At 64.4% G+C, this 27,009-nt stretch overlaps 6 protein-coding genes across 12 annotated transcripts; 3 read left to right on the top strand and 3 right to left on the bottom strand.

Annotated features, from left to right (window-relative positions):
- Positions 1-166: 166 nt before the first annotated feature.
- Positions 167-1,295, top strand: LOC122192489 (uncharacterized protein C19orf71 homolog). The gene is made up of 4 exons (XM_042893040.1): positions 167-240; positions 313-536; positions 707-832; positions 914-1,295. Exons 1-4 carry the CDS (start codon positions 167-169, stop codon positions 1,057-1,059), a joined length of 570 nt encoding a protein of 189 aa, XP_042748974.1. The 3' UTR covers positions 1,060-1,295.
- On the bottom strand, positions 1,135-4,965 carry LOC122192490 (GRAM domain-containing protein 2B-like). Its single transcript, XM_042893041.1, has 12 exons — positions 4,862-4,965; positions 3,276-3,395; positions 3,099-3,171; positions 2,829-3,002; positions 2,663-2,761; positions 2,520-2,591; positions 2,382-2,450; positions 2,189-2,252; positions 1,957-2,043; positions 1,767-1,848; positions 1,588-1,695; positions 1,135-1,518 (listed from the first exon to the last, which is right to left on the bottom strand). Exons 2-12 carry the CDS (start codon positions 3,374-3,376, stop codon positions 1,503-1,505), a joined length of 945 nt encoding a protein of 314 aa, XP_042748975.1. The 5' UTR covers positions 3,377-3,395; positions 4,862-4,965; the 3' UTR covers positions 1,135-1,502.
- Positions 4,966-5,561: 596 nt separating this feature from the next.
- Positions 5,562-12,165, bottom strand: LOC122192484 (major facilitator superfamily domain-containing protein 12-like). Of its 2 annotated transcripts, none has more exons than XM_042893029.1 (10): positions 11,892-12,165; positions 9,711-9,921; positions 8,956-9,079; positions 8,516-8,713; positions 8,340-8,432; positions 8,141-8,233; positions 7,284-7,454; positions 7,023-7,117; positions 6,531-6,661; positions 5,562-6,002 (listed from the first exon to the last, which is right to left on the bottom strand). In XM_042893029.1, the coding sequence occupies exons 1-10, from the start codon at positions 12,163-12,165 to the stop codon at positions 5,908-5,910; spliced, it is 1,485 nt and encodes a 494-aa protein (XP_042748963.1). In that variant the 3' UTR covers positions 5,562-5,907. The 2 variants fall into 2 exon arrangements, with proteins under 2 accessions (XP_042748963.1, XP_042748964.1); XM_042893030.1 differs by lacking the exon at positions 11,892-12,165 and adding an exon at positions 9,922-10,373 and having other exon boundaries at positions 9,711-9,802.
- A 2,271-nt stretch (positions 12,166-14,436) lies between these two features.
- Positions 14,437-19,129, top strand: LOC122192488 (SWI/SNF-related matrix-associated actin-dependent regulator of chromatin subfamily E member 1-related-like). Of its 3 annotated transcripts, none has more exons than XM_042893039.1 (10): positions 14,437-14,459; positions 15,170-15,236; positions 16,241-16,346; positions 16,547-16,750; positions 17,001-17,121; positions 17,218-17,270; positions 17,522-17,597; positions 17,672-17,887; positions 18,190-18,322; positions 18,434-19,129. In XM_042893039.1, the coding sequence occupies exons 2-10, from the start codon at positions 15,199-15,201 to the stop codon at positions 18,444-18,446; spliced, it is 960 nt and encodes a 319-aa protein (XP_042748973.1). In that variant the 5' UTR covers positions 14,437-14,459; positions 15,170-15,198; the 3' UTR covers positions 18,447-19,129. The 3 variants fall into 3 exon arrangements, with proteins under 3 accessions (XP_042748973.1, XP_042748970.1, XP_042748971.1); XM_042893036.1 differs by having other exon boundaries at positions 14,459-14,489; XM_042893037.1 differs by lacking the exon at positions 14,437-14,459 and adding an exon at positions 14,468-14,500.
- Positions 19,130-19,483: 354 nt separating this feature from the next.
- Positions 19,484-21,830, top strand: LOC122192487 (PDZ domain-containing protein GIPC3-like). The gene is made up of 6 exons (XM_042893035.1): positions 19,484-19,741; positions 19,818-20,003; positions 20,151-20,331; positions 21,022-21,137; positions 21,229-21,310; positions 21,379-21,830. The coding sequence occupies exons 1-6, from the start codon at positions 19,484-19,486 to the stop codon at positions 21,528-21,530; spliced, it is 975 nt and encodes a 324-aa protein (XP_042748969.1). The 3' UTR covers positions 21,531-21,830.
- LOC122192485 (thromboxane A2 receptor-like) lies at positions 21,670-26,587 on the bottom strand. Of its 4 annotated transcripts, none has more exons than XM_042893034.1 (3): positions 26,567-26,587; positions 22,996-23,888; positions 21,670-22,168 (listed from the first exon to the last, which is right to left on the bottom strand). In XM_042893034.1, exons 2-3 carry the CDS (start codon positions 23,818-23,820, stop codon positions 21,899-21,901), a joined length of 1,095 nt encoding a protein of 364 aa, XP_042748968.1. In that variant the 5' UTR covers positions 23,821-23,888; positions 26,567-26,587; the 3' UTR covers positions 21,670-21,898. The 4 variants fall into 4 exon arrangements, with proteins under 4 accessions (XP_042748968.1, XP_042748967.1, XP_042748966.1 ...); XM_042893033.1 differs by lacking the exon at positions 26,567-26,587 and adding an exon at positions 26,467-26,487; XM_042893032.1 differs by lacking the exon at positions 26,567-26,587 and adding an exon at positions 26,177-26,248.
- Positions 26,588-27,009: the final 422 nt, after the last annotated feature.

The following is a 27,009-nucleotide window of genomic DNA, read 5'->3' as shown; positions in this document are numbered from 1 at the left end:
GGTGCCGTTTGGTGCCGTTTGGTGCCGTTTGGTGCCGTTTGGTGCCGGCTGCTCGCGGGGCAGTGGTTCCTGCGCCCAGGGGCACGGAGCTGCGCCCAGCCCGTTGCCGCAGTGGCCGTTGCCGGGGCGCCGGTTCCAGCAGTGCTGCAGGCTCCCGCGGCCGGGCATGGAGCCGGGGACGCACAGAGCCTGGGTGCCGCTCAGCACCCTGGAAACGGATTTCCCTCTGCCGCTGTGCAGGTGAGGCGGCGCTGGGAGCTCGGGGCCGGGCCCTGTGGGTGCCGCGGGCGCTGATGTCCCCTGGTGCCGCAGCCAGCAGTACGTGACGCTGCGGGGGCCGCGCTGCGCGCAGGTGCTGAGGCAGGCGGTGCGCTGGAAGATGGCCCCCATGGGCAGGGATGCGGCGGGGCAGAGCTGGGCGACGGAGCCGAGCTGCCGCGGGGCAGAGGACGCCGGCGACGGCCTCACCCGTAGCGCGGCCTGGCAGCGCTGGCAGCGCTCACACGGCGCTCCTGAACTGGACCCGCTGCCCCCTGGTACGGAGCTGGGTGGTGGGGAACGGGGAGGGGAAAAGCACGGCGCTAACCGGGAACTGAGGAGGGGGAAACTGCGGGGATCCTCGGGGGGAGGGAGATGGGAGTGTGGGGGGAGCTGGGGGGCGTCCTGCTCTCTGCCCCCAGCTCTGCAGCCTGTTTTCCCTCCCAAGTCTATGACCAGCATCTGCGGGAGGTTGCCTGCTGGGACCCCACTGTCCCTGCTGCCTACCCGGGGCCTGGCACGCGCTGGGGAGCCTTCCTGTGGCAGGAGTGCCCCGTCCTGGGCAAGGAGTACGGTAAGAGCTGGGGGGGGGATGGCAGCGCGCCCTGCTGTGCCCTCCTGCGCCCTCCCTCATCGTTTTCCTTCTGTTGTGCAGTGGCCACCCGCAGCCAGGGCACTGCGGCGCCAGGGGGCAGCTCAGGCTACGTCCCTTTGCTGTCCTTCTGCAGCCCCCAAACCACCACGCGGGATGTCTGCAGCTGGAGCCTCCTGCAGCACCAGCCCTCAGCCCCCCCCAGCTAACAGTGCTGCGACGGGGGGGGTGAGGGGAGGGCGAAGCCTCTGTGCGCAGCCCAAGGAACAGAGGCACAGTCAGCGTTGTGGTGGGGGACCCTCTACCCCCGATGTCCCGTGCAGCACAGCTAGCACCACGTCAGCTCTTTATTAATAAAAATAGTTCCGTCTCCCTGTGCCCACCAGGCCCCGCTGTGCCCGCATCCCTGGAGGTGGCTGCCTCCCACGGTGGGGGCCTGGCTCTGGCTTTGCCCTCTGATCAGTGCTCACACAATGAGCTCAGGGGCTGAAGAACGGAGGGAAGGGGGTGGGATGGAGCCCCACGGCCCGCGGGGGCTCCCTGGGGGTGCTGGAATGTACGTGGGGACCCCCTCCTCCCCCCCACCTTCTGGGGGGTCCCAGAGCCGGTCCCATGTGCTGGTGGCCCGGTGCCAGCCAGGTCCCTGCTGGCCTCACGTCTTCTTGTGCCTGGGAGGGAGGGCAGGGTGAGGGGCTCCCACTGAGCTGGGGGTGAAGGGGCCGCCGCCCCTCACTCACCGCTGCACCAGGCTGAGCTCTGGCCAAGCCCCCATGGCCGCCAGCTGCTGCTCCAGCTCCAGGATGCGCAGCCCGATGTACCCCGAGGTCAGCAGCAAAGCCACCATCCTGGGGACAACACAGGTCAGGGACAGGGACACAGAGCGGGGGGTGGCGGTGTCCCCTGCCCGGGGACTCACAGCAGCAGGTAGAGCACGATGATGGTGTTGAAAGCACACAGCTGTGCGGCGCTTTGGGCTGGCAGTGCTGTGCGGGGTCGCCCTGCCAGGAGGAGGAGTGTTGGGGGACGGCAGCGTGGCCGAGAGGTGTCGTCCCGGCCCTGTGCTGGGCGCGCAGCTGTTGCACGGCTCTGCCAAGGACACTGCTCACCTCTGCCCAGAACTGGAATGGCCTCTGCCGTCTCCTCCTCTTTTTCCTCATCCTCCTCTGCTCTGTTCAGCATCGGGTTCGGCTCATCTGCACGTAACCGGGATCCCTTCAAGTGCCTCGGGACCCAATGGGGCGCACAGGGCGGCCCCAAGAAGGGAGGCCTACAGGGTGCCTACAGGGGCTATGGGGGGGTTGTGGAGGTTGTGGGGGGCACAATGGGGTGGCTGCTCACCCTGCTGCTCCAGGAGACCGTCGGGCTCCGGTGTGCACTGCTCCAAATCCGAGTGGCTCGAGGTCTGCAGGAGGACGGGGATTTGTTGGAGGATGGGTGGGGGGCTGGCAGGGGGCTGGGGCTTCTGAGCACCACATTTCCCCCCAAAAGCCCCCCCTGGGGCCATGCAGCGCCGTTGCGGCCGTTCCCTCACCAAGGATTTCGTAGGGCTTTGCTCACTGCTGTGGTTGAGGGGAGAGGCTGGGGGGCTCCAGGTGTCGTCCTGCACAAGGAAAGCTGCAGCAGGGTGCAGGGGGCACAGAGCCCGGCCCCTACCCAGCACACTGCCTACCTGCAGGTGTCTGCAGAGCGATTTCAGCAGCTGGTAGGTGGCCTCACGCCGGCGCAGCGACACAAAGAGGAACTGCAGGCAGAGAGATGGGCAGTCAGTTCCCCCCCACGGCCCCATCCCTACCGCCCCCTCCCCAGGCTCACCTTGTCTCCCTGCTCCGTGCGGATGCTGAGTGCATTGGGCACCAGCAGTGCCGTGTTGGTCTTCTTGAAGGCACAGACAGAAGCCACTGGGACAACAGCCTGAGGGGAGCAAGCATGGTCAGACCCTGAGCCCCCACACCACCCCACACCCGCCCCGCGCCCACACCTTGATGTCCCTGAGCAGCAGGCTGGCGTGGAAGCAGAGGTGCCCGGAGGAGACATAGAGGCGGCCGTGGTAGGGCACCTCGCGCTGCCAGGCACAGGAGAAGGAGGCCAGCAGAGCCTCACGCCCTGCGATCTCCTCAAAGGCTTTATGGAAGGCAGCACAGTGCTTGCTGAGCTGTGGGGAAGCCGAGGAGTGGGGCTGAGCCCTGGCACCCCCAGTACCGACCACAAAATGGGGATGGGGTCCCCCCTCCTCTCCCCCAGGACTCACCGGGTTTAGGGATCCTGGGTGACCTGACGCCTCCGGGGTCTCGGTGCAGGTGGAGGCGTCGTAGGTTCTGGATCTGCCGGGAGCAGCAGCCACTGAGCCGTGGGGGCCTGAGGGCTGTGGCTCAGGGATGCAGCACTGCAGGAAATGGGGGTTGTGAGTCAGGGACGCAGCACCCACCTGGCGAGCGCAGGGTGCGGGTCCAGCTGCGCGCTGCCTCTCTCCTCCAGGCTCTGCCACTGCTTTTCCAGCCTCCTGCTCCTCCGCAGCCTCCTCGACATGGAGCAGCCCGGTGCTATGCTGCGGGGGACACAAACAGGTGAGGGGGGATGAGAAAAGGGAAGCCTACCCTGTCCCCAAGCCCTTCACCTGCCCCATGCTCACACAATTGGCTGCAGTTATCCACAGGCGATGGTGCATGGGGTCCTCCTTGCCCACCTGTCCCCTGCTGTCCAAAGGGGGGGACACTGCCTGTCCCCTGCCAACATTGGGGTGCTCAGCACCCTCCAATCAGCCACCAGGGCTCACCGGGACACACAAGGAGCAGCTCGACCTTTCAGAGCCTCTCGGGTGCTGCCTGCCCCATGCCCTGAGGTCCCTGGGGCCCCACAGGGCACTCTCTGCGTGGCAGCCACCGTTGCCCCACTCCAGGAAGTGCTGTGCCCCAGGTTTTCCCCATCAGCCACAGCCCTGGGGACCCATGGGGACGACAGCTGTGTCCTCAGAGCGGCCGTGGCACCCCCAGCACCCGCTCACAGGCAGCGGGTGGCAGCTCCCAGGTCCCTCTGTGGTTCCCAAGGTGGACACATGGGGGATCGAAGGGCAGAGAGCAAAATCCCTGCGCTGAGGCTGCCGCCCAGCCCAGGTGGTACCTGGTGGTGGGGAGTTGAGCCCTCCCGTCCCGTCCCAATGAACCGTAGCCCTGCGCTCCCACGCGTTCCTTCAGCCTCAGCCCACAGCCTCCTCCTCCTCTTCCTCCTCCTCCTTCTCTCAGCGAGGAAGGGCAGGCAGGCGGGGCTGGGACCGGCCGCAGCAGGTTTGCAGGGAGGCGTCGGGTGGGGCTGGACGGAGCAAAAAGCACCTGGGCGTGGGGGGGCTGCAAAGGGCATCGCCACCACAATGGCACAACCGTGGGATCCCCGGTGGGATGCAGGATGCGCCCCCCCCCCCGTGCCTACAGCCCTCTACGGGGTCTGCCAGGTGTCAGTGCCGGCACCACTGGGTGCCACCACTCCCCTCTGCCCACGGGAGGGAAGGGGCTCGGAGTATCCCTCTTCCCACAGAGGGGATGGCTGAGCCCTCCACATCCCCCCCAAACCAAGCTGCCAGGTAGCCCCGAGGGGAGCAGGGCAGTCCCTTGGTGTTGCCCGCAGGTGACTGGGACAGGTGCCAAGGCTGCCAGCCCGGCCCCGCTCACCCTTGCTCCCTGCCCCGCGCTGACACAGCCCTGCACTCAGCACCGCGCTGCAGGGAGCGGCCAGAACCCGCACTGCTGCAGCTCCCCATGCTCAGCCTGCAGCCCAGCACCGTGTCACTGCATCACCAGCAGCCCTGCAACGCCGCGTCTCATCCCGTCCCTGCACGCGCACTGCCCTTGCACAAACACGTGCGCCCGCTCCCCCCATCGCTCACCGCAGCCCCCGTGCTGCACAGGCGCCGCCTTCATTCCTTTCGGGCCCCGCCTCCTTCTCATCAGGCCCCGCCCCCTGGTGCTCCCTCCTTCCCACCCCGTGCCCACGTGCCCACCACGTGCAGGGCCCTCGCACCCTTTTGGCTGCGCCCCGTGTTCCCGGGTGCCCCTCTGCCCGCTGCTCGGTGCCCGGCGGGGCCCCGGGCCTGGGCGTAGCTCAGCCTCCCGCACCGGGCCCCACAGCGATCACCACAGCGGTGCGTGGGGGCCTCTCGCCCCTCGGAGCCGCCCGAGGCAGCGCGGCCTTCAGCCCCAGGGTACAGTCGAGGGCCGTGCGCTCCACTAAGGCAGCGTGCCCGGGCCGCGGCGCGGCACAGCCGAGCCCGGAAAGCCCCCAGGCCGCTGCCGCCGTTCTCCCGATCCCGGGAGCACCGCACCTTAGTGGAAGCGGCGGAGCCTGCTCCGCAGCTGAGGGCTTGGCAGCGCTGGGCGGCTACCAGCCCCCGTGCGGTAAGGAGCGCTCCCATTGGCCACTGGGACGCAAGGGGCGGGACAAGGCCCCTAGGAACCAATCATCTCCCTCCAGCTCTCCCGCGCGGCCGCCATTTTGTTTGCGGGCGCGGGCCGCAGGCGCCATTTTTGTTGAGGGCGGCCATCTTGCGGTCCGCACTCGGTGCCTTGCGCACAAACCTCGCTGTGCGCGGACGGCGGCGCAGGGACCCTTCCTCACTTCGTACTGAGGGGGCTGCCGGGGCCCGAGCTCCTTCTGGGGGTCGTGCACAGCTCAGGGCAACCACAGCCCCTGGGCCTGGCCATCCCACACCAGAGCAGAGGGCTCAGGGCTTTGCCAACACTGGCATTTATTCAAGTTCAGAGGTGAGCTGTGTTTGTTCCTTCTTTTTTTCTTTAAAAAAAGTGCTACGTGTACACACTGACCTTACAAAGCGAGTTAGAGCCGAGGGCCGGGCGCCCCGTCCGGCAGCGCGCCTGCAGCCCGGCCCTCTTAGTGTTACACTTGTGCAAACACACAGGGACAGCCTTCATCGCGTCCCCACAGCACGGCGGGTCGAGTCCTGAGAGGAGGCAGAGCTCGCCGAGGCCCCGTCCCGCTGCCGTCCCCTCCGTGGGGTCCCTCCAGGTGAGGCTCAGCAGTGTGGGCAGCGCTGTGGCTGAAGGCGCCGCTCAGTTGACCGTGCTGCTCAGGCTCCTGTCCTCTGCGCACTCTGTGTCATCGTATTGCATCCCTGCTTCGTTCAGTCCTTGCAGGGCAATGTCGTCTGTAGGGACGAGAGGGGCAGGTGAGGAGTCCATGCGGGGCTGGGTGACTGCAGGCTGAGCTGCTCTGGACTCTGGCACCAATGCAACATTAAACAAGAGCCCCGCATGTGGGGGCCTTCGTGCTCTCCCCCCACTCAGAGCAGAATGAGTCCTGGACATCCCGCAGCTAATATTGAGCCCTGGCTGCTGGCCCCCATATGGGGAGGGGAGCCCAGCCCTGCATCTGACTGCCAGCAAGCACAGCAGCCCCCTCTGCTCCCCAACAACCACGTGTTCCTAAAGCAGCGTGACCAAGCAAGAAGAGATCCTGCCACCGCAGGCACAGCCCCAGCTCTGGGGCCAGGAGCAGCAGAAGCACAAGGAGCTGAGCCTACCACGAGGGTCACCCTGCAGCTTCCCACTGCCACCAGGCCATCTGAAAAGACACTTCAGCTTTAGCCCAGGCTGACACCAGACATGGTGCTCCCTGTGTCCCCAGCCCCATGCCTGCCCCTTCCCCACGCCCTGAGCCCCACAGCCCCACTCACGGAAGCGGACACGGATGGGCCAGATCATGATGCAGCACAGAAATACGGTGGCAGCCATGGCAATGCCCCCAGTGACCACCACCATCACCCAGTGATAGAAGCTGACGCAGGCAGGGCAGCAGAGCTCAGTCCTGCAGGGAAAGGACAGGGCTGCACTTGGTGGCGGGGTTCAGAGTACCCTGGAGCTGCTGCCACCATCCCACTGCCTGGTAGTGACCCTAAGTCCTTGCCCCCAGGACTGGTTCACACCGGGACATGGGAGAAGAGCCCAAGGCTCTGGACTTTGAGAACCCCTTCAGGTGTCTGAGACGCAGCCACTTAGAACCAAAAGAGAAATCAAGGAAGGCTTCAAGATAAATCAGAAGTGGTTTCTACCCGTGTCTCTTGCCTTACAAGCCTTGTAAGAGCACGCTCCAAACCAGGGTTAATTGCTACCAGGAGGTCTGGCTGCAGCTGTCCCTGTGTGCATTCCTACTCCACAGGGACACTTACGGGCACGGGTGCAGGTTCTGGATCAGCATCACAGCCAGGCCATTGGCCATCTTGTCCGTGAAGCTCATGGCCCCGTAGACAAACGCACTGCTGTGCTGCGAGGGGAGAGGAAGCCTCAGGCACGCAGCCAGCGCATGGCACACAGCCCAGCAGGCCCACAGCGAGAGCCTTGTGCCCTCTCATGGGCAGAGCCCATATTACAACAGAGCCCATAACACACCAGATCCTGGGCACCAGGGGTGGGCTGCTGCACAGACGTACCGTGTTGGTCCCAATGAGGTCAGCAGTCATGGAGAGGGACGTGACCAGGATGGTAGCGGAGCCAGCCCCGAGCAGCACGGCCACCCCGTAGATCTCTGCTCCCATCTCCCTGCTCAGGGACACCCAGGAGGCGAAGGCCAGGATCACCAGGATGCCCACAAAGTACGTCAGCTGCTCCGGGCCGGTGAGGGGACAGGCACAGGGACAAGGTAGAGCTCAGTATCTGTGCTCCAGCCCCGGCTGACACCCCATGAGGAGGACAGCAGGGCCAGCACTCCCCAGGTCTCACAGCAACAGCTCTGGATCGCTCTCAGCTGGCTTAGGAGTCCCCAGACTGCAGGGGCCTTGCAGTGACCCAGCCTGCTTTACAGCCTAAGGGTTGGGGCCACGGTGGGGAGCCAACAGGGAGCTGTGGGCAGGGTGTCTGTGCACCCAGCTGGCAGGAGCAGAGCGGGCTTTGCTCCAGGACATTTGCTTCAGTGCAGAAGGGAATGCTGTAAACTCTCACACCTCAAGTGTGGCTCAGCCAAGCCCACCCTTCGCCCTTCCTGAACAGCCAAGGCTCTCCCAGCCCCACCAGGGCTGCACAGGACAGGCTGACTCTGGACCAACATCACTTCCCCAGACCTCTGCACCCTCAGGTATGCAGGACAGGCCCATGCCATCCCTCTCCCTGCCCCATAGGACCCATGCTGCAGCAGGAGTCTCTGCTTTGCAGCCAGGCTCACGCGTGCCACGTGCTCTGCTCATTTGTGGCTTCAGGATTTGGCTTTTCTGCCCAGCCCCTGGGCTCAGGAGCAGGTTTTAACACGCTGCCCTGGGTCTGATTCAAACCACTCCACGCCCCTAGGACTCACATTTCGACCTATCCACTTATTCACAGGCTTCATGAGGAAGGAGGAGAGGAAGCCACTGATGTACATCACCAGAGGGATGGTGGCAATATATTTCTGTGAGAGACAAACACAGGGAGAGGATCAGCTCCGGACCAGCGGCACAGGACCCGCTGTGTCCAGGCAACCTCGAGTTGCAGGCAGGAACGTGCCCCACACCCACCTTGGGCAGCAGCAGTGAGTTGGTCAGGTACATGGCAATGTAAGTCTGGGACAGGTTGACGATGAGCCGAGTGGCCATGTAGAGCACTGCCACCTGCACAGGGACAGGGACGGCAGCTCAGCCCGTGCAGCTGCAGGTGAGGAAGGCTGGCACTGCCGTGCCATGTCTGCTGTTACCTGGTAGAAGGAGGGCTCCAGCAGCCAGTCCTTCCAGACCAGCAGTGAGCGTGGGGACCTCGTGGGCTCCTTCTGCAGCAGGGGTGTGCTCTCCTGGGGCTGCGACACAGAGCCCAGCGGGTGCAGCTTCTCTTTGGTGCCCAGGTGGAAGATGAGGGAGAACACGGCCCCCAGCCCCACCACGATGAGGGACAGGTTCTGCAGGAGGGAGAGGGGAGTGAGTGTAGCACAGGGCACCTTCTGCCTGCCCATCTTCCACCCCCAGGACTCTCGTGGACTAGAGGGGTTCCCAAAAACACAAGGAGAGTTGACACAGCCCCTGAGCAGTGCAGCACAAGAGGCTCTGGGACTCTGCCACTTCAACCCCTCCGGTGCCTTCCAGTTTAGCTACATCCCACCAGGGGAAGAAAGGACCCCAGGGACTGAGCTTTGCCACATACCCGAAACACAGAGACATCCTGGATGCCCAGGTGCTCTGTGCGCTCAGGCTGATCCACCTGCAGGTTCAGCAGCAGCCAGGCCAGGCCGTACACAGTGATGTTGGCCATGACGGTGAAGGCATACCTGGGGGGAGATGGCACATCAGGGGGACACTGAAGGACACACACAGATTCAGCCGCAGCAGGGACATTTCCATCCAAGGCTGCCCTACAAACCAGGCGTGCTAGAGCCAGCTTGGCACCACAGCATCATTCCAGCACACTGGGACAGGCGAGCACTGGCTGCACGTTAACCTTACCTGTGCCCCTCCCAGCATCCCCAGTGGAAGCCTGGGGGCAGGACCAAGAGGAAAACAAAATCCCTTGGGTTGTTATGCTCAGCCCCAGTCATCCCCAAGCAGGACCACTTGTCCCCAGGGTTACCCACAGCCTTCCAGCATGGCTGTGCTGCTGTGCCTGCTTGCCTGATGAAAGGGGAACTTCCTCCTGCTGGGCAGATAACCAAAGCAAATCTGATAAACTCTCTTTCCCACAGCCTGATCCTGCCAGTTAAGCACAAGTTGCACACATTGCCAGCACAGGGCAGTGTCTCAGCCCTGCGTCACCTGGGGTCACATCCCTCCTTGGGAGCATCACTCTCCAGTCCCAAAGTGGCTCATCACTACGGCACGGCAACTGCTGTGTCACCAGCATCCCCGGCACCACGACCTTGCTCCTTAGCACCAAAAGGTTTAGGTCAGGAAGATCCATGTCACCTGAAAGCTGTGAGTTCCACCTTCTCATGGTCACTGGTCACCAGCTCAGGGATGAGAGAGAGGTGGGAGATCTGCGTGGCCGCCCAGCCGAACTGAAAGATGATGATGAAGGGGAGGTAGTAGATGAAGGCCGCCCACTGTGGAGTGCCCTCCTTGCAGCCCAGGCAGGGGTTGAAGATGAAGGGGAAGGAGATGAGGACACAAGTGGTACCTGGGAAGAGAGGAGGGGAGCAGTGAGCTTCTCTAGGACCAGATGGATGCAGCTGCTCGGCCAGGTCCTGCCCTGCTGCTGGGGAGCAAAGTCAGCTCCTCCTGGATGCAGATAATCACCCAAGGACACGTGCCACCCCACCGCCTGCCCCGGGCGATAAGGCACCAGGACGGCTCGGCTCTGGAGGCACAAGGCCACTCCATGTCCCCTCATCCCTCCTCCTGCAGGCTGGAGCCATCAGAGCCATGGCCGGGGGGATCTCCAGCACACGGAACAGGAGCAGATCTGTCCCCACGCCAGCATCAGACGCTGCATCTGTGCTGGGAAGGTCCCAGCTGAGTCAGTGACACCAGAGCCAGGCACTGTCCCCTCCGCAAGCAAAAGGGATGCCTGCACGGGCAGGCAAGGACAGGCTGGCTTCTCCACAAAGCTGCTGATCAAATCCAGCCAGAACTGAGTCCCAGGTGCAGCGCCTTGTCCTGTGTGTCCTTAGGTTCACCCTCCCTGCAGTCCTGTCGCTGCAGCCATCCCCGCAGAGTCAGGCTCCTCCAGCACAGCCTCGTCCTCATGTGGCCACAGAGCAGTGCTGGGAGCCCCACTCCCCCCAGCAGGACACCACAGTCCCTCAAGCTCCCACTCCAGCCCTGACTGCCAGGAGCTCCCGGGGCAGCTCCCAGCTTCTGCAGAGCATCACCACCACCAGCCCCAGGTGGCACTGCTGAGGGGAGGTGCTGCTGATAGGATCTCGTGGTATCTCGCCCCCAAGGCTGTGGTTTCACAACGTTTCCTCTGACCTGAGCGCGGCTGCTGCTCACAGGAACACCTCACCGCAGTGCGACGGAGCCGGCTGGGAGCCCCCAGGGCTCAGCCCCCAGCCCTCGTGGTCCACACACTGCTACAGCCCAGTACAGGACGTGATTCAGGACTTCCCCTTCACTGCACCCCGATGGAGCGGAGCTGCCCACACTGCCAGGACTCACAGTGTTGGTCACTTCCCCAAATCTGGGGCACAGACCTGACAGATGCTGCGGCAGGCAGTCAGGCAGCCCCCGCTGCACACTTTCTCTCACTTCAGTTCTGAGATCCCAGCGGGTCGTGGGCAGGCCAGCTGCCCTATCAGCCCGCTGTTGGGTTGCACAGAGCGGTTGAGATAAGCTTGGCATCAAGATAACAGCACCCACAGCAAACCGCCCTCACCCTGCACAGATACGCAGCAGCGAGTTCCAGCAGCACTGTGCCATTCATTACAGGAGGAAGCTCCGGGCTCCCTGTCTGTCCAGTGGAGGATTTCTTCCTCCTCATCACCAGCTCAGCCCTGTGGACTCCCATGTGTGTCACAGCCCCGTGCCCACGCTGTCTCCTCCAGGCCCCACATCAGCAGCAGCCCAAGTGTTTTTGCCCCAAGGATAATGATGCAGGATGAGCTCTGTGAGCACCTCAAGCAAACCCAGCACTGCCTCCTCCCCATCCCCGTGGGGAGCTGGCTGCTGTGCTCTGAGCTCACCAGGGACAGAGGCAGAAAGGACCCCACGTGCGTCCCAACAGGGTCAACCCTGGCGAGGGAAGGATGCTGCACCCCAAGGTCCCTGCTGCTCCAGGGTTCCCAGCCACAGGCAGGCCTCGGGTACATCCCCACGTGGAGGGGGAAGCCCAGATTGCACGGGGTTCCCTTTCCACTCTCCTCCTCTCACCCCGACTCCTCCCCAAGGGGCTCGTAGTTCTGCACTGCACACACCGGAATGCAGTGCTGCTCTCCCCGTGCCCTCCCACCCCCTCCCCATCCCAACGCCATTCAGCGAGCGCCGCTCCTTCCACACAGCGCACCCCAATTATTCACCCCCGGGATGCCGCAGGGTCGGGGGATCTCAGAGGCAGCGGAGCAGCACCGCGCAGTCGCCCCCCCTCCAGGTGAGACCCCCAACCTCAGCACCCCAATCGCGCACCCCCTAACGCCTCCTCCCCGCTCTCACCCGCCAGGTGCCACGACTTCCTCCGCCCGTAGCGCCCGCAGCCCGCCGAGCGGTCAGTCTCATAGCCGAGCAGCGGCGTGCACAGCCCGTCCGCCACCTGCCCGGCCAACAGCAGCCCGCCGGCCAGCCCGTGGCTGTAACCCAGCACGGCGTGCAGGTAGAGCAGCAGGTACGTGAACCAGAGCGACGCGCACAGATCGTTCAGGAAATGCCCGGTCGCGAAACTCAACCGCGCCCGCAGCGGCAGCGCTGCCCCCAGCGCGGGCTCCGCCATGGCGCGCCGGCGCTCCGCCGCTCCGCAACCCGCTTATAGCGCCCGCCGGGCCGGGCAGTGCGGGGCGGGGCGGGGCGGGGGCGGGACGCGGCCTGCGTGCGGCTGGAGCGAGGCGCGGCGTTCTGCTCGCGGCCCCCGGGCCCCCGCGGCGCCGGGAGTCCCCCAACCCCGCCCACCCCGTGCCCAACCTCCGGGCTTCGTCCGTGCGCTTTTTGGGGCGTCCCGTAGGGAAGGAGCGGCGCCCCTGTGCGTGGCAGTGGGGCGGGAGTGGGGTAGGTGGGGTGTGAGGCCCTCGCCCGTGCCCAGGGACCCCCGCTCCCCCCTTCACCCACACTGGGCAGCGTGACCGTGGGTTTGTTTGCCCAGGGGTGAGATGGAGGAGAACTATTGCTGGACGCTGGGACAGTTCAAAGCTCCGTTTCAAGTGGTGGCTCTGATTGCAGGACACGCAGAGCCCCGGTTCCACTCACTGCCCACGGGCACGCTGCGATCACGGGGGATGCTGACAGCTGTGGGCACTACTGGGGCCAGGGAGGTCCCTGTTTTTTTGTGGGGGCACCTCGGGGGCTGCCGGGCTGGGGGGCCGTGGGTCCATGTGATTTTGGGGACCGTGGATGTAACCGCCCTTCACCCTGCAGAGGGGGGGTGCCAAGAGCACCCTGACATGGCCACAGGTTCTGCGTGTGGGCACCAAATGAGTGGCTGAGCCCCAAGGCCAGCATGCTCCGGATAAACAGTTTTCATTGGTGTAAGGTCTTGTGATTCCTGTGGCAGCTCTGGCTGCAGGGCCGGAGCCTTGCGTCACCCCCGGCTCTGTCCCTGCTGTCATGTGAGGACGGAGCGGTGACTCACAGAGGAAGTGAAAATCTGAACGGGAGGTTGGGGTGGCCCCAGCTGGCTCCCAGTCCCACAGCTGTGAGCTGCCTGCCCCCCTCCAAATGCCAGCATCCCCTGATGTTGGGCGCCCTGGATTTCTGTACCTTGGGCATCGTGTGCTGTGGCATTCGGGCCCTTGGTTTTCATGCACTCAGGGCATCAGGCAAACTGGAGACCAGTTTGAGGGAACTCAGCTGGTTCAAATCCAACAGCACTGGGTACCTCGGGCATCACGTGCCCTTGGTCGCTGTGCACCCTTGGATTTGTGCACCTCAGTGCTCTGCGCATGGCGTGCCCTATGACTGTTGCACCCTGGAGTTTGGGACTCCTGCACCCTGGCCCCAGAATTTGTGCACAGTGGGAATCAAGCCCATTGGACAGCAGTGCTCAGGGTGCTGCGTGTTCTGGGCATCAGGCACCCTGGGCACTGTGTGCCCTAAGATTCCTGCCCCGTGGGCACTGGGCACCTTGGGCACCATTGGGCACCTCGGGGTCAGGTGCTCTGGGCGCTGTGCACCCACGGCTGTTAGGCACGTTGGATATTCTGCACTCAGTCTTCACACACACCAGGCATTGGGCACCGTGGGCACTGTGTGCCATGGGATTTGTGCACTCTGTGCGTTGGATAATTTGACCATCGTGTGCCCTGGGCATCAAATACCCTGAGCTTTATGCACCCAGGTCATGGCAAACCTTGGGCACCGTCACACTGAGTGCTGAGTCCTGTGCTCTGTGCTGCTCACACTGGCACTGCATTCCCTGGGCGTTGGGCATCTCGTGCACCCTCAGCCCTGGGCCTGGTGTTCCCTCGGTGCTGCTCACCCCACGCGCTGTGTGGGTGGTTCTGGGACGCTGGGGTCCCCTGAGTGGAGTGGGGGAGTTGGGTCACCGCCAGTGCTGTGGGTGGCTGCTGGGGGTCACTGAGAGCAGTGAGATGTATTGGGGTCATGGAACCCCATCCACTGAGGAGGTGTCGGGGTCACTGGGGGCAATGTGGAGGAACTGGGATCACTAGGAGGATTAGGGATGGGGAGCTGGAGTTCCTGTGACCCCCCCGGGGTGGATCCTGGGAGCAGGAACCCCCTCGCCCCGCGCTCCTTGCCGGGGTGGAGACTGGGAGCACTGGAGGCGAATGGTTAGCAGTGGGCCCAGCGCTTTGTCGTTGCCTTTTTAAGGCTCTGAACTCCCCGCACTTCCGCGTCTGCACACCGCTTTTTGATTGGCTGGGAGGCCGGCCGCGCGCGCCGAGCTCAACGCACGCAACGTAGGCCTTCCTCCTCGCCACGCCCACTCACTGCCGCTTCCTGTTGACGTCATACAGCTGCAGCCAATCGTGCGCTCCACGACGGGGCGCAGAAACCAATCGGGAGAGCCGAAGCGGGATCCTTATTTGCATAATAATAGAGGGGCGGGGCCGGGTGAGGAAGGGCGGCCGAGGGGGTCTGGAGGTGCTTGGGAGGTGGCGGAGGGGGACCCCGATATGGGAGGGGGGGGGCCGGGGCTGGGGGGGCGGAGGGGGCCTTGTGTGGGGGCCGGGGGAGAGCTGGGAGTGTTGGGGGCCGGGGGGCTCAGAGGAGGGGCTCGGGGGGCTGCGAGCGGCGGGGGGAGCTGGGGGTCCCGGGGAGGGGATCTTGGGGGGGATAAACGGTTCCTAAAGGGGAGCGATGGGGGTGAATGGGGGCCCTGTGGGGAAGCTGATGGGAGTGAATGACGATCCTGGGGGGGTGGGGGAACCAATGGCAGCTAGTGGCAGCCCTGGGGGGGGATCGCTGGGGCCGAATGGGGGCCCTGTGGGGAGGCTCATGGAGGTGAATGAGGCCTCTGGTGGGGGGGAACTAATGGGTGTGAATGGAGGCCCTGAGGGGAGGCTGATGGAAGTGGGTGGGTGTCCCGAGGGGGAGATTTCTGGGAGTGGATGGGGGTCCATAGTGGGAACTGCTGGGGTTGAACTGCTGGGGGTGAATAGGCGCCCTGGGAGGCCTTGGGTTGTGGAGGTTGGGGAGCGATGGCTGCAGGGATTTGGGGGTTGCTTGGCCCAGGGAAGTGGGGGCTTCAGTGGCTTCAGTGGGGGCTGCGGCTTCAGCGGCCTCCAGGGACCCCAAATGATGTCTGCGGGTTCATCTCTCAGGGTCTGACTCCGAGTGACCCTGGCAGCCCATGGCCCACAGCGCGAAGCAGCAGCCTGCAGTGATGCTGTAAGTGCCCCCGCTGAGCCCCGCTGCCGGCCTCGGGGCTCTCCCCATAGGGCCTGGTATGAAAGAACACGCCTGGTGGGGTTCAGATCAGTGGGCTCCCCGTTCATTTTGGGTGCCCAGCACCACGCTCTGTCTGTCACCTGCCCCGAGGGCATCTCAGCTGTGCTGGGTGCAGTGCCCAGGGGGCTGAGGTATGAGCAGGACCCTGCCTGGAACGCAGTGACTTTCCAAAGCGTCCTCCGGCACGACAGGAATGTGGGGGAGGCTGAGCCTGGCAGCTCTCAGCACATTCCATGGTGTAACTGTAGGTTCGTTAGGGCTGATAACGAAGAGCTGAGGCCTCCCAGAGACCCAGGAGCAGATTTCCCAGGAAACGACGTTCATACGCTGCCCCATAAGCTTTGGTGGCAGCAGTCAGCCCAGCGCCAAGCAGGAAGGGCCCCACCAAAGCAGTGGTTAATTGTACCTTGTGTAGGATCACCTGATAGTTTGGGGGCTCTGTGCAGAGCTGGATTCACACCAAGTGCGTGGTGTGACTGATGAGTGCTGCGACCCATGGGGCCAGCCCGGATCCATCCAGCTTTTAACGTGCATCCAGGTTTCCTCTCCCTCGCGGGGTTTGTGCTGACCCTGTGCCATCTCGTCTATCTTGTGACTTTGATGAAAGTGAAAATCAATGATGTTTGCGCGGAAAGCTGTTGCCCTTCACGGCTCCCTCCCTTCCAGCTGTGCTGTGGTTGCTGTGTAACTGTGGGATGCAGGCAGCCTGGGGTCGCTGTGTCTGGGCAATTTGTCCCGTCTTGCTGTGGGATCAAAGGGACAGCGGTGCCATAGGAAGGAGCTGGGGGAGACGCTGTGATGTGGGCAGAGCTGCTCAGCACAGGCCTGTGGGCTGCTGGATCGCGTGGTGACGGAGGCGGAGCTGGGCTTTGGGCATCTTGGCTGATGCTGGACATGTTGCGGCGGTCCTGCAGCCCTTCCTGATGGCCGCTGTCTGTCTGCAGGCACGCAACAGGCAAGGCTCAGCATGGCAACTTCCTGGTGGCCATCAAACAGGAGAAGGGAGAGGTGGCTCGTGCCAGCAGCGAGAAGCCGCACGGCGAGGAGGAGGTGAGCGGCAGCCTCTGAGATCCCTTCCTGCACAGACCTCCAACCCGGAGCTGGGGCTGTCCCTCTGCTCTGCCAGGCTGGGCTGTGCTGCAGGGTTGGGCAAACCCACGGCCAGAACTGCAGCTCGGAGCACAACCACCTGCGCTCCCATCAGCACCCACTTGTCATTTTCTTGTCCTTTTACATCCTTGGGGCACCAGCCAGTGAAGAAGAGGGGTTGGCCTAAGGGCAAGAAGAGGAAGAAGATCCTTCCCAACGGCCCCAAGGCCCCGGTGACAGGCTATGTGAGATTCCTGAACGAGCGGCGCGAGCAGATCCGCACGCAGCACCCCGACCTGCCCTTCCCAGAGATCACCAAGATGCTGGGGGCTGAGTGGAGCAAGCTGCAGCTCTCAGAGAAGCAGGTACCAGGAGTTCTCTGGGCTGGGGCGGCGCGTCCCTGGTCCCTGCACCTTCCAGCTCCTTCTGGGAGCTTCACCCCTCTGCTGGCAATGGCTGTGCCGCACATCTCGGTGTGTTTGGAAGCTGAGGTCTTTGCGTACGCGGGGTCTGGGCAGCAAAATGTTTGCTGGGCCTCGAGGGGTGGGATGGGATCACCCTGGGGAGCTGCTGCTGGGCTGGGCTGAGCCAGGCTGAGCGTTGCTGTGTCTGTAGCGCTACCTGGACGAAGCAGAGCGGGAGAAGCAGCAGTACATGAAGGAGCTGCGGGAATACCAGCAGTCGGAAGCCTACAAGATGTGCACGGAGAAAATCCAGGAGAAGAAGATCAAAAAAGGTGTGCTGTGTTGGTGCCTCTTGCTCGGGATGCAGCCTGGTGCTGCTGGGGAGTCCTGGGGGTCTCCTGGAGGTAACCTGCTTCCTTCTTCACCAGAGGACGCCAGCTCTGCAGCAGCAAACACCCTGCTGAATGGGCACCCACAGAAGGTAAGGCGCTGCAGGCTGCGTGGGGAAACTGAGGCCTGTGGTGCTGCTGGGTTTGGCCTGTAGGATGGGTGAGGAGGGGCTGAGGGAGTCCCAGGGTGGGCTCCAGGACTCCAATTCCCACTGAAACAGAGCCTGAAGCCGCAGGAGGCGGCACACAGCCATCCCTTGCCTGCCTCCTCCTTGTGCTCGGGGTGAGGGCGGGGATGGAGCACGGGGTCCTGCTGTCTGACCCGTGCCCTGCTGCTCCCCAGGCTGGCGAGTGCAGCGATGCCTTCTCCACCTTTGACGTTCCCATCTTCACAGAGGAGTTCTTGGACCAAAACAAAGGTGTGGGGCTGGGGAAGGGGCTGAGTTTGGGGTGGGGATCGCTGAGCCCCTCTGATCCCGCTCTGTCCCTGCAGCCCGGGAGGCCGAGCTGCGGCGCCTGCGGAAGATGAACACAGAGTTTGAGGAGCAGAATGCCATCCTGCAGAAGCACACGGAGAGCATGAACTGTGCCAAGGAGAAGCTGGAGCAGGAGCTGGCGCAGGAGGAGAGGCAGACGCTGGCCCTGCAGCAGCAGCTGCAGTCGGTACGGCAGGCGCTCACCACCAGCTTTGCCTCCCTCCCCATCCCTGGTGAGTGTGGGGCGGCATCGGTGCCAGTAGGGACCATAAGAGGACATCAGTGGGGCAGCGATGGGTGCCCATCTGGTGGGAGGAGGACCCAGGAGCACTCTGGGGTGGGATGGCTTCCCTGTAGTGGGCGAGGATGGGCTGGGAGCTTGTCTCTGGATGCACAGCTCTGCAGGAGAGCTGTTACCCAAACCTTTGTCCCTGGGTCTGCCTCGCTGCCTGCTCTGCTACTGCACGAGGTGGGACTCCACGGTCGTGGTCTCACCCCGGTATGGATGGGGACTTACTGAGCTGCTGCCCCGCAGGCACTGGGGAAACCCCAACGCTGAGCACCCTGGATTTCTACATGGCCAAGCTGCACAGCGCCATCGAGAGCAACCCGCTGCAGCACGAGAAGCTGGTGGTCCGCATCAAGGAGATCCTGTCCCGCATAGCCAGGTGGGCCCCTGTGTCCTGGCGTGGTTGCAGGGGGGTTGGGGTGTCCCCGTGTTGCTGTGGGACAGGAGGATGGAACTCCTGTGGCTTGGCGTTGCATTCCTCTCTCTGCAGTGAACATTTGTGAATGAGGACCAGTCCCTGCAGAGCTCGGGGCCGGCTGGACCGCAGCGCTGTCCCTTGGAGCTCCTGCAAAGGACAGTCCCTGCTGGGGGTCTGGCCGCATCCCCTGCACCCCGGGGTGGCCCCAGCCCTGCAGTGGTGACACCTGAGGACCTCGAGCTTCTGGGGACCAACACACGAGCATCCCCCCGCCCTCCTGTGAGCAGCACAGCAGCCTCACCCAGGGTGTCTCCAGGCTGTGGCTGCTTTATTTAATCTTCCCCCTTCCCCTCGCTGCTGCCTGTGGGTGCCTTCAGCTCTGTGCTCCCTGCCTGCCCTCCTTCTTCTCTGTGCTATGGGACCAGTGGGGGCAGCTCCTTCCCCTTCATGCTGGGGGGTTGTGGGCCTTGAGCCCTTCCTCCTTGGCCTCGTGGGACCACCGTGACGGCGGCCGCGTCCTCCCCCCGCCGTGCCAGCCCTGGTGCTGCCTGTCACTAATCTCAGATCGTGTAATTAGAGAGTGTCTTATTTTCTTACTAGCACTACGTGGCTCCTTCCCTGGGTTCAACCCAGGCGGGGCTCTGACCCTTTTCTCTCGCCTGCAAGGTCGGTGCTCTTTCTGTAGAGAATCTCCTGGTTGCCATCTCGTGGCTGCTTGGCTTGGGATGGAGACGGGAGTGAATAAATTTGGGAGAAATAAAAACAAAACGTTTTGCAGTTTGTGCCTTCGTGCTCCGGCTGGGCTCCAGAGCAGCTCTGGGTGCCCTTTGTCCTCATTTCCCAGCCCCGTCCTTCATCTCGCCGTCCTCTCACCCTTGGTCCTGCTGTCCCCGCTCCTTTATCCTCACGCCTTCGGCTCAGCGCCCTCTGCTGCCCCATGGCTTTGAGCGCGGCGGCCCCGAGCTCCCCGTTCCCACCCCATCCCCACATCCAGGACGCGGCCGCGGTTCTCCGTGGCACCGCTCACCCGATCTCCGGGGCGGCCCCGCGTATCGGATCGGGTTCCCAGCCCCCGGGATCGCCTTACGGGCTGCCCATCCATAATTCAGCAGCAGCGGCGCGATGCGGCGGGCGGGCAGGCGCGGCAGGCAGGCCCAGGAGGAACGCCCCATGGAGAACGGCGTGGGGCAGGAGCCGGGGGTCCCCGAGCCGCCCCCCGCCGAGGGCACCTCGGCCCCACGGCCGCCCCGCGCCCGCCCTCGCCTGGTGTTCCGCACCCAGCTGGCCCACGGCAGCCCCACGGGGCGCATCGAGGGCTTCACCAACGTCAAGGAGCTCTACGGGAAGATCGCCGAGGTGTTCGGCATCTCCCCCACCGAGGTGAGGGGTCGGGGGCCGGGGCTGACGCCGATGCCGGGGTCGTCCCCAGCGGCGGTGACGGGGCGTTGGGGGGCAGATCCTCTTTTGCACGCTCAACACGCACAAAGTGGACATGCAGAAGCTGCTGGGGGGGCAGATCGGGCTGGAGGATTTCATCTTTGCCCACGTCCGTGGTGAAACGAAGGAGGTGGAGGTGACCAAGACCGAGGACGCGCTGGGGCTCACCATCACCGACAACGGTGCTGGCTACGCCTTCATCAAGGTGAAAATGTGTGGGGCTGAGGGGGGGGTCTGCCCTGACCTGGGGGTGACTCTCTGTATGGGGCGTTTTGGGGTCTCCCTGCCTAAATCTGAAAAGGAAATCGCTGTGTGGAGGGGTGGGGTGTCACCGTGTGCCCCCCTCCGCCAGCGAATCAAGGAGGGGAGCATCATCAACCGCATCCAGGCTGTGTGTGTGGGCGACAGCATCGAGGCCATCAACGACCACACCATCGTGGGCTGCCGGCACTATGAGGTGGCCCGCATGCTGCGCGAGCTGCCCCGCGCTCAGCCCTTCACCCTACGCCTGGTGCAGCCCAAAAAGGCTTTCGGTGAGTGGGGTGGGGGCTGCTCTGCTTTGAGACCCCCACCAGAATGGAGGGACAGCCCCACGTGTGCCTGCACAGACCGAGCTGCCTCTGCAACCACCCTTAGCTGGCCGCCCTGGGGCAGCCACAAGCACACGTGCATCCCATCCTTCCCCCACGGTGCCTTCCTTGTGCTGCCCCATAGCATTTGGGAGAGCCTTGGACTTCCATCCTTGGCTGTTCTTGGTCATCCTTAGGTCTCCAACTTTGTCCATTCTTGGTCATCCTTGGACATCTATAGTTGGATATTCTTGCTTATCCCTGGATGTCCACTGTTGGATGTCCATCATCATCCTTGGGTGTCCATCGTTATCCATCATGGATCGTCTTCGGATCCATCATTGTTTGCCATGGGTCACCCTTGGGTGTCCATGTTATTCACCATGGGTCACCCTTGGGTGTCCATGTTATTCACCATGGGTCACCCTTGGGTGTCCATGTTATTCACCATGGGTCACCCTTGGGTGTGCACCCGCACCCATTCTTGGTCAACCTTGGCTGCCCATCACCGCGTTGTTTTTGCTCACCCTCGGATGTCCATCACTGGATGGACATTCATTATTTTTGGACACCCTTGGTCATCCTCCATCCCTGTTGCCCTTTCTTCTTGGACACCCAACCCTGGGCCCCCTCCCACCCCCCTGTGGGGCTCAGACATGATCGGGCAGAGGACGCGGAGCAGCAGCAAGTGCCCACCTGAAGGCCGAGTGTCCAGCGGAAAGGAGACACTGCGACTGCGTGCCCAGGGCCCGGCCACGCTGCAGGATGGGGTAAGGCACGCCCAGAACCCCCCGCACCAGTCTGGGGGGGACGTGCCTCACGGGGTGACCCCATGCTCAGCATTCCATCCCCCCCCCACAGCCCAGCGCCGTGGAGGAAGAGGCTGCGCGCCGCGTGGACGACCTGCTGGAGAGCTACATGGGCATCCGTGACTGCGAGCTGGGTGGGTGCTGCTCCCCCTCCCCCCCCAACCCTACACCCACCTCCCCTCTGACCCCGCTCCTCCTGCAGCTGCGACCATGGTGGAGATGGCCAAATGCAGCCCCTCTGCCGCCGCGCTCGCCTGCGCCGTCGACTCAGTGCTGGGAGAGTTTGCCTTCCCCCAGGAGTTTGTGGCTGAGGTGTGGGCGGCCGTCTGCAGCCCCCGGGGTGGGCAGGAGTAGCTGGGGGGCGGCCAGGTCCCCCCCCACTCCGTGTTTCCCACCTGGGGGTGGCTGCCTGAGGTCCCACCTGTCGCCCTTTGCGCACACAGACTGGAGGCGTGGGGCCGCTGTGTGTCCCCACATCCCATGGGGCGCGCAGTGCTGCACAAGCTGTGCTTTATTAGGAGCTCACAGAGCAGGATGGAGAGAGGAGAGGAGGGGACGCCTCCATGGCTGCCCTGCTGGGTACCCCGTCCCTCCCACTGCGCTCAGCTCCTGCAGCTGCAAGGTGAAAAATAACAACAATAATAATAATAATAAAACCAAAACAGAACAAAACCTCCATAATCAATAGAGGAAGGGGGTGGGGGGAGAGGAGGGGGTCCCCACTACTGCAGCCGCCCCTCCTGGGTGAGTTTGCGGCGCAGGGAGGGGTTGAGGACGGGGTAAAGGGAGAGCAGGGAGGGCCGCGTGCGCAGCCCTGGGTGCAGGCGCTGCAGCACTGCGCGGCGGAACAGGATGTACACCCAGGGGTCCAGGATCTGATTCCAGGTGACCATACGGATGTAGATGAGCAGCAGCTGCTGCGTCTGTCCCGGCAGCACGTGGAGGGGGTCACCCGTCCGTAGCTGCTGGAGGGAGGTCTGGATGATGAAGATCTGGAGGGAGAAGGGAAGGGGGGTCACTTTTTGGGGCTGCCGAGTTTGGGGGAGCCCCAAAGGATTGAGGGGGAGAAAGTGGGGGCACATCTGGGCTGGGAGTCTCAGCCATGGGGACACCAGGATCCAGCGCATCTCCATGAGGGACAGTGGGGAACATTGGAACTTGGGGCTTCACCTCGAGAGGCACTGGGGGGGCACCCCAGGAGGGACAAGGGGGGCACAGGAAGACGCACCAAGACCATGAGGGACATCTGGGGACAACGAGAACAAGGACCTCACCCAAAGGGACAGGAGGACACACCAAGACCTGTGCCATCACCATGAGGGACATGGGGGGACACCGAGACCAAGACAAGGGACATCTGGAGCCCCATCAGGAGGGGCACCCAAGAAGAGGGACAAGAAGGGTCATGGGCACCAGGAGGGACATGGGGAGGACACCACGGCCACAGGACCCTACCAGGAGGGGCAAGAGGGACAACCAGTACCTCACCAAGAGGGACACCCAGGGACCAGGAAGGACACCCAGGGACCCACCAGGAAGGATACTGGGGCACCAGTGGGAACACAGGGAGGACATCAAGACCACGGGACCCCACCAGGAGGGGTATGAGGGACACCCAGGGATCCACCAGGAGGGACGTGGGGAGGACACCAGAACCACGGGACCCCACCAAGAGGGGCACAAAGGACATCAAAGCCCCACCATGAGGAACACCCAAGAACCCCCCAGGATTGACACTGGGGCACCAGGAGGGACGTGGAGAGGACACCAGGAACCACGGCACCCTACCAGCAGGGACACCCCAAGCCCAAGGCCTCACCAGCAGCGGCATCCAGCAGATGGTGGCGATGACCATGATGCCCACCAGCTGCACCATCATCTCCACTTCGCTGTCACGCCGCCGCTGCACCGACTCGCGGTCGTGGTAAACGCGGCACAAGGTGACCACACTGACCGTGTTGAAGACGAAGGAGAGCAGCACGGAGCAGACGCCCAGCAGGGCGAAGAGAAGGCAGAAGACGACGTTGCCGGCGTCGGGCAGCAGGGTGAGGAAGCACCAGGAGCCGGGGTACTGCAGGGTGTACCGCCCCAAGCCCAGCACCGGCAGCAGCCCCAGGGCGCAGGAGAAGCCCCACACTGTGGCCACGATGGCCCACGCGCGGCGTTTGGAGACGGAGGTGGAGCGTGAGAAGGGCCGGTTGATGCCCACGAACCTCTCGCCGGCCATGGTGGCGCCCAGGAGCAGCGGGCACTGCCCAAAGAACACCATGGAGAAGCCGAGGAAGTTGCAGAGGTGGCAGCCGGGGTCCACCTGGGTCCAGTTGAACTTGGTGAAGTGGTACGGGATGATGACGGCGGCGGTCACCAGCAGCCCCATGAAGTCTGTCACCACCAAGCCGCAGAGGAAGACGAGGAAGGAGGAGCGCGAGCGGCTGCTGAGCTGACGGGAGGAGCTGAGCAGCACATAGAGAGCAAAGAGGTTGGAGCAGAGCCCGATGAGGCCGAAGGCGGTGGAGAACCACGGCGAGGCGATGGCTTTGGGCTGCGTCACATTGAGGCTGAGGCTGAGGTTCACCACCCCAAAGCAGGTGTGGGGTTGGCTGGCCAGGCTCATGTTGGGGGGCTCCGTGTCCCCCCCCTCCATCCTGGTGGCCTCAGGCGCCCTCCAAACTGGGCTCCATGGCGTGTTCTTGGTGCTGCCCCCACTGGGCTCTGCGGGGATCAGGGGAGCATTAGGGACCAGAACTCTCACTCTGATCCTAACGGCGATTCTAACCCCAACGCCAACCCTGGCCCTAACCTTAACGCCGATCCTGACCCTAACGCAGGTCCCCCACCCAGAGGCCACAGATGTGGGGTGTCCCATGGGGTGCTGAGGCCCCAGCCCTCCAGCTGGCCGGGATTAACCGTCCCCTCTGCGTCACCGGGCCGAGAGCCACCGGGGCAGCAGCCACCAACCCCCACGTGCTCATCGTTTGGAGCAGCGTGTGCTGCCAGCTGGGCTCCATCCCGTGCCGGGGGGGGGGGGGCGCATCCAAACCCCCATCCCTGCGCACAGTGAGGACGCAGCCCCAGCTCCGTGTGCCAAACTGGGAGGAGGGACGCGGCCGGATCCCACACACAGGGGCAGGATTAGCTTAAAAGCATCTCCCCCCATCCCTGTGGCTGTGGCCGGCGCCCACGTGGCGATGACAGCAGGCGGACGTTCGCGCCCGGAGCTGCGCGGCGCATGCGGCACCCATGGCATCACCGCATGCCCCCCAGCCCAGCAATTCCAGCCCCACAGCCATGGGGATATGGGGCCGGCTCTCACGTTTCCCATCCTTGGCTGGAGCTGAGGCTTTGTCACTGGGCTGTGAAGCGTAAGGGCAGCTGGTTTTGTCTTGAGTAGTTTGTCACTGCTAATCATTGCAGATGGGGCGGCCTGGGATGGAACGGAGCTGCTCCCAACCCCATCCTGGGGGTCCTGTGCACCCCAAAGAATGGACACCCCCAGGAATGGGCACCCAAGCAGCAGATGCCTCCCCCGTTTCTCCAGGGCAGGGATGAGTGCCACCCGCTCACCCTGTCCCCGAGCTGCTGGATGCCACTTCCCCTGCCCCACCACCTCTCAGGACCACAACATTATGGAGGACCCACAGCGGCCATCACTGCAAACGTCCCCAAACTCCTGTGCTGCCCTATGGCTGTGGGGTCCTGTCGCTGTCTGGATGGAGCTGTGTCCCCATGCCACGCTGCGTCCCAGGCGACCCTCAGCCATGGGATCCCCCGGCAGCTGAGCGGCCCCATAGGGCACCCACAGGCCCCGTAAGAAGGGCCCACTCCCCACGTGGGACTGCTGGTCACCCAATTCCCCACACCTCATCCCGCAGCCAGGGACAGCCCTGCACTCCTGGGGACACTGAGGGGACATGGGGATGGACAGCCCCGCGAGCTGTCAGGGCTGCACTTAGAGGGCATAAAATATTAACGTGAGCTCAATTAGCACCGGCAGGGCTGTAACTGAGACAGAGAGAGCTGCAGAGCAGCACGGAGACAGGCAGGAATCGATGAGTGGGGGCAGAGGGTCCTCAATCTACGGCGTGGGGGCAGCTCCTGTGGGGAACAGACCCTGAGGTTGTGCCTCAGCCCCACTGGGGGGCACAGGGGCCGGTGGGCAGATTCTGCTCCTCAGTTGCAGCCCTGAAATGCATTGGCAGCTCCGGTGTGGGCTGGAACGGGCATTAATGGGGTTTTTGGCATCAGGGTGGTGTTTTTCTGGGGATGTGCTGCACAGGGCGCAGAGCTGCGGGTCCCCGCTTTGGGTCCCTCGTGTCCCAGCTCTCCTCTTGGCTTTGAGATGCACCCTGTGGTGTCCCCCACCCGATGACCCAACGGACACAGATGGGCGCTCCGTCCCCGCGGCCCTCGGTGCAGATCTGCTCAAGGCCGTCGGCCGGGACGGGAAATGCACCGACCACGTCACGCAGAGCTGGCAGAGCTCCAGCATCCCTCCCCAGACCCACAGCCATCAAAACCACGGAGCCCAGAGAGGGGACTTCCAGGGGACATCGGGGCAGGAGACACCCGTGGTGTTGGGCGCCGCCGGCGGTGACACAAAGCACCTGTCCCTATTGTGACCCACGGCACGAGGCCCCATCCCCACCCCATCCCATCTCAAACTCGTCCCCATCCCCATCTCCATTTCAGTCCCCTCTCAGCCCATCCCTTTCCCATTCCCACTCCCGTTCCCATCTCCATCCCATCCCATCTCCGTTCCCACCCCCACCCCCATCCCACCCGCCCCGCCCCACACAGCCCCTCTGCCCGTCGCGGACGCTCCATCCATCTCTCCGTCGTTCCCAGCGCCGCGGTGCGTCCATCCCCCCTCCCCCCCTCCCGATTCCTCGACCCGTCCGTCCCACCCCCGGGGGGTCTCTGTCCGCCCCATCCTCTCCGCCCCCCCCCCCCCCCGAGCCCCGCCCGACCCCCCGGCCGCTCCCCCCGTCCCTCCGCCGTACCTCTCGGCCGTCGCGGTGCGGGGGGGTCCGGCTGAGAGCGGAGCTCCGCTCGGCGCGGATCGGCGCAGCGCTGCCCCGCGGGAGGCGCCGGGGAAGGGCCGGGCTGGGAGCGGCCCCAACTCCCCCCCCAGCCGTCCCGACCCCTTTCCCCGCCCCGCTCGGAGCCCCCCGCGCCCCCCGCCGCCCCGCAACACCGCTCCGGGCTGGGGCCGAGCGCTGCGTTCGGGGCTGCGCTGGCACGGGTGGCACGGAGACACGCGTGGGGCGGGACTCGCGTGGACGCGGCTCACCTGCGCCCGCTCCAGCCGCGCAGCGGGGCGGCGACGGGGCGCGCGGTGCCCGCCGTACCCGGCTATATTTAGCGGGGCCGCTCTTATCCGGGTTACTCACTTGTTTACCCGAGCCGGATTCCTGCGTCTGGAGGGGGGTTGGCCCTCACCCCTCGGCTGCACCACCCCGAGGGCCCCCCTCGGCCCCGCACCCCTCCGTGGGCACCGCGGGGCTCCGCATCGGGGCGCGGCAGCGGAGCCGGGCGCGGCACGCGGGGTCACCGCGCCTCTCCGAAGCCGCTGCCGTGCGGCACACGGGGACGCGGCCGCCCCCACGACCACCCCTCCGTGCCCCCGTCGGGCGCCCGCTCCCAGCGCTGGAACCCCTCCCTGGAGGACACGAGGAGTCCTTTACGCCCACCGCGGTGCCACCTCCCCGATCCCACGCCTCGGGGCGGCTGCACATGGATGGAACCGAAGCGCGACCCCGCAGCCCCCAGGTGCAGAGGATGCGGGTGGGGGGGGGCCGAGGTGGGGCTGCAGAGCGATGCTCCAACGCCGCCC

Source organism: Lagopus leucura, unplaced genomic scaffold (assembly GCF_019238085.1).
Source record: "Lagopus leucura isolate 7727_CA_CO unplaced genomic scaffold, USGS_WTPT01 63719-0_obj-0_obj, whole genome shotgun sequence".
Lineage (NCBI taxonomy): Eukaryota > Metazoa > Chordata > Aves > Galliformes > Phasianidae > Lagopus > Lagopus leucura.
The sequence above is the reverse complement of the archived record's forward strand: the minus strand, read 5'-3'. Positions and strand labels throughout refer to the sequence as shown.

Coding starts and splice junctions, on each gene's coding strand:
- LOC122192487 (XM_042893035.1), top strand. CDS start 19,484: ATGCGGCGGGCGGGCAGGCGCGGCAGGCAGGCCCAGGAGGAACGCCCC. Junction 21,138..21,228: donor CGGCCACGCTGCAGGATGGG/GTAAGGCACGCC, acceptor CCCCCCCCACAG/CCCAGCGCCGTGGAGGAAGA. Junction 21,311..21,378: donor CATCCGTGACTGCGAGCTGG/GTGGGTGCTGCT, acceptor CTCCTCCTGCAG/CTGCGACCATGGTGGAGATG.
- LOC122192490 (XM_042893041.1), bottom strand. CDS start 3,376: ATGTCGAGGAGGCTGCGGAGGAGCAGGAGGCTGGAAAAGCAGTGGCAG. Junction 3,172..3,275: donor CCGCACCCTGCGCTCGCCAG/GTGGGTGCTGCG, acceptor TGCTCCCGGCAG/ATCCAGAACCTACGACGCCT. Junction 2,044..2,188: donor CGGTCTCCTGGAGCAGCAGG/GTGAGCAGCCAC, acceptor GGTTACGTGCAG/ATGAGCCGAACCCGATGCTG.
- LOC122192485 (XM_042893031.1), bottom strand. CDS start 24,042: ATGGGACACCCCACATCTGTGGCCTCTGGGTGGGGGACCTGCGTTAGG. Junction 22,169..22,995: donor TCTGCTGGATGCCGCTGCTG/GTGAGGCCTTGG, acceptor TTCTCCCTCCAG/ATCTTCATCATCCAGACCTC.
- LOC122192484 (XM_042893029.1), bottom strand. CDS start 12,165: ATGGCGGAGCCCGCGCTGGGGGCAGCGCTGCCGCTGCGGGCGCGGTTG. Junction 8,714..8,955: donor AGGATGTCTCTGTGTTTCGG/GTATGTGGCAAA, acceptor TCCCTCCTGCAG/AACCTGTCCCTCATCGTGGT. Junction 8,234..8,339: donor ACTCACTGCTGCTGCCCAAG/GTGGGTGTGGGG, acceptor TGTCTCTCACAG/AAATATATTGCCACCATCCC.
- LOC122192488 (XM_042893039.1), top strand. CDS start 15,199: ATGGCCCACAGCGCGAAGCAGCAGCCTGCAGTGATGCT. Junction 17,122..17,217: donor GGAGAAGAAGATCAAAAAAG/GTGTGCTGTGTT, acceptor CTTCTTCACCAG/AGGACGCCAGCTCTGCAGCA. Junction 17,271..17,521: donor TGAATGGGCACCCACAGAAG/GTAAGGCGCTGC, acceptor GCTGCTCCCCAG/GCTGGCGAGTGCAGCGATGC.
- LOC122192489 (XM_042893040.1), top strand. CDS start 167: ATGGAGCCGGGGACGCACAGAGCCTGGGTGCCGCTCAGCACCCTGGAA. Junction 241..312: donor TTCCCTCTGCCGCTGTGCAG/GTGAGGCGGCGC, acceptor CTGGTGCCGCAG/CCAGCAGTACGTGACGCTGC. Junction 537..706: donor ACTGGACCCGCTGCCCCCTG/GTACGGAGCTGG, acceptor TTCCCTCCCAAG/TCTATGACCAGCATCTGCGG.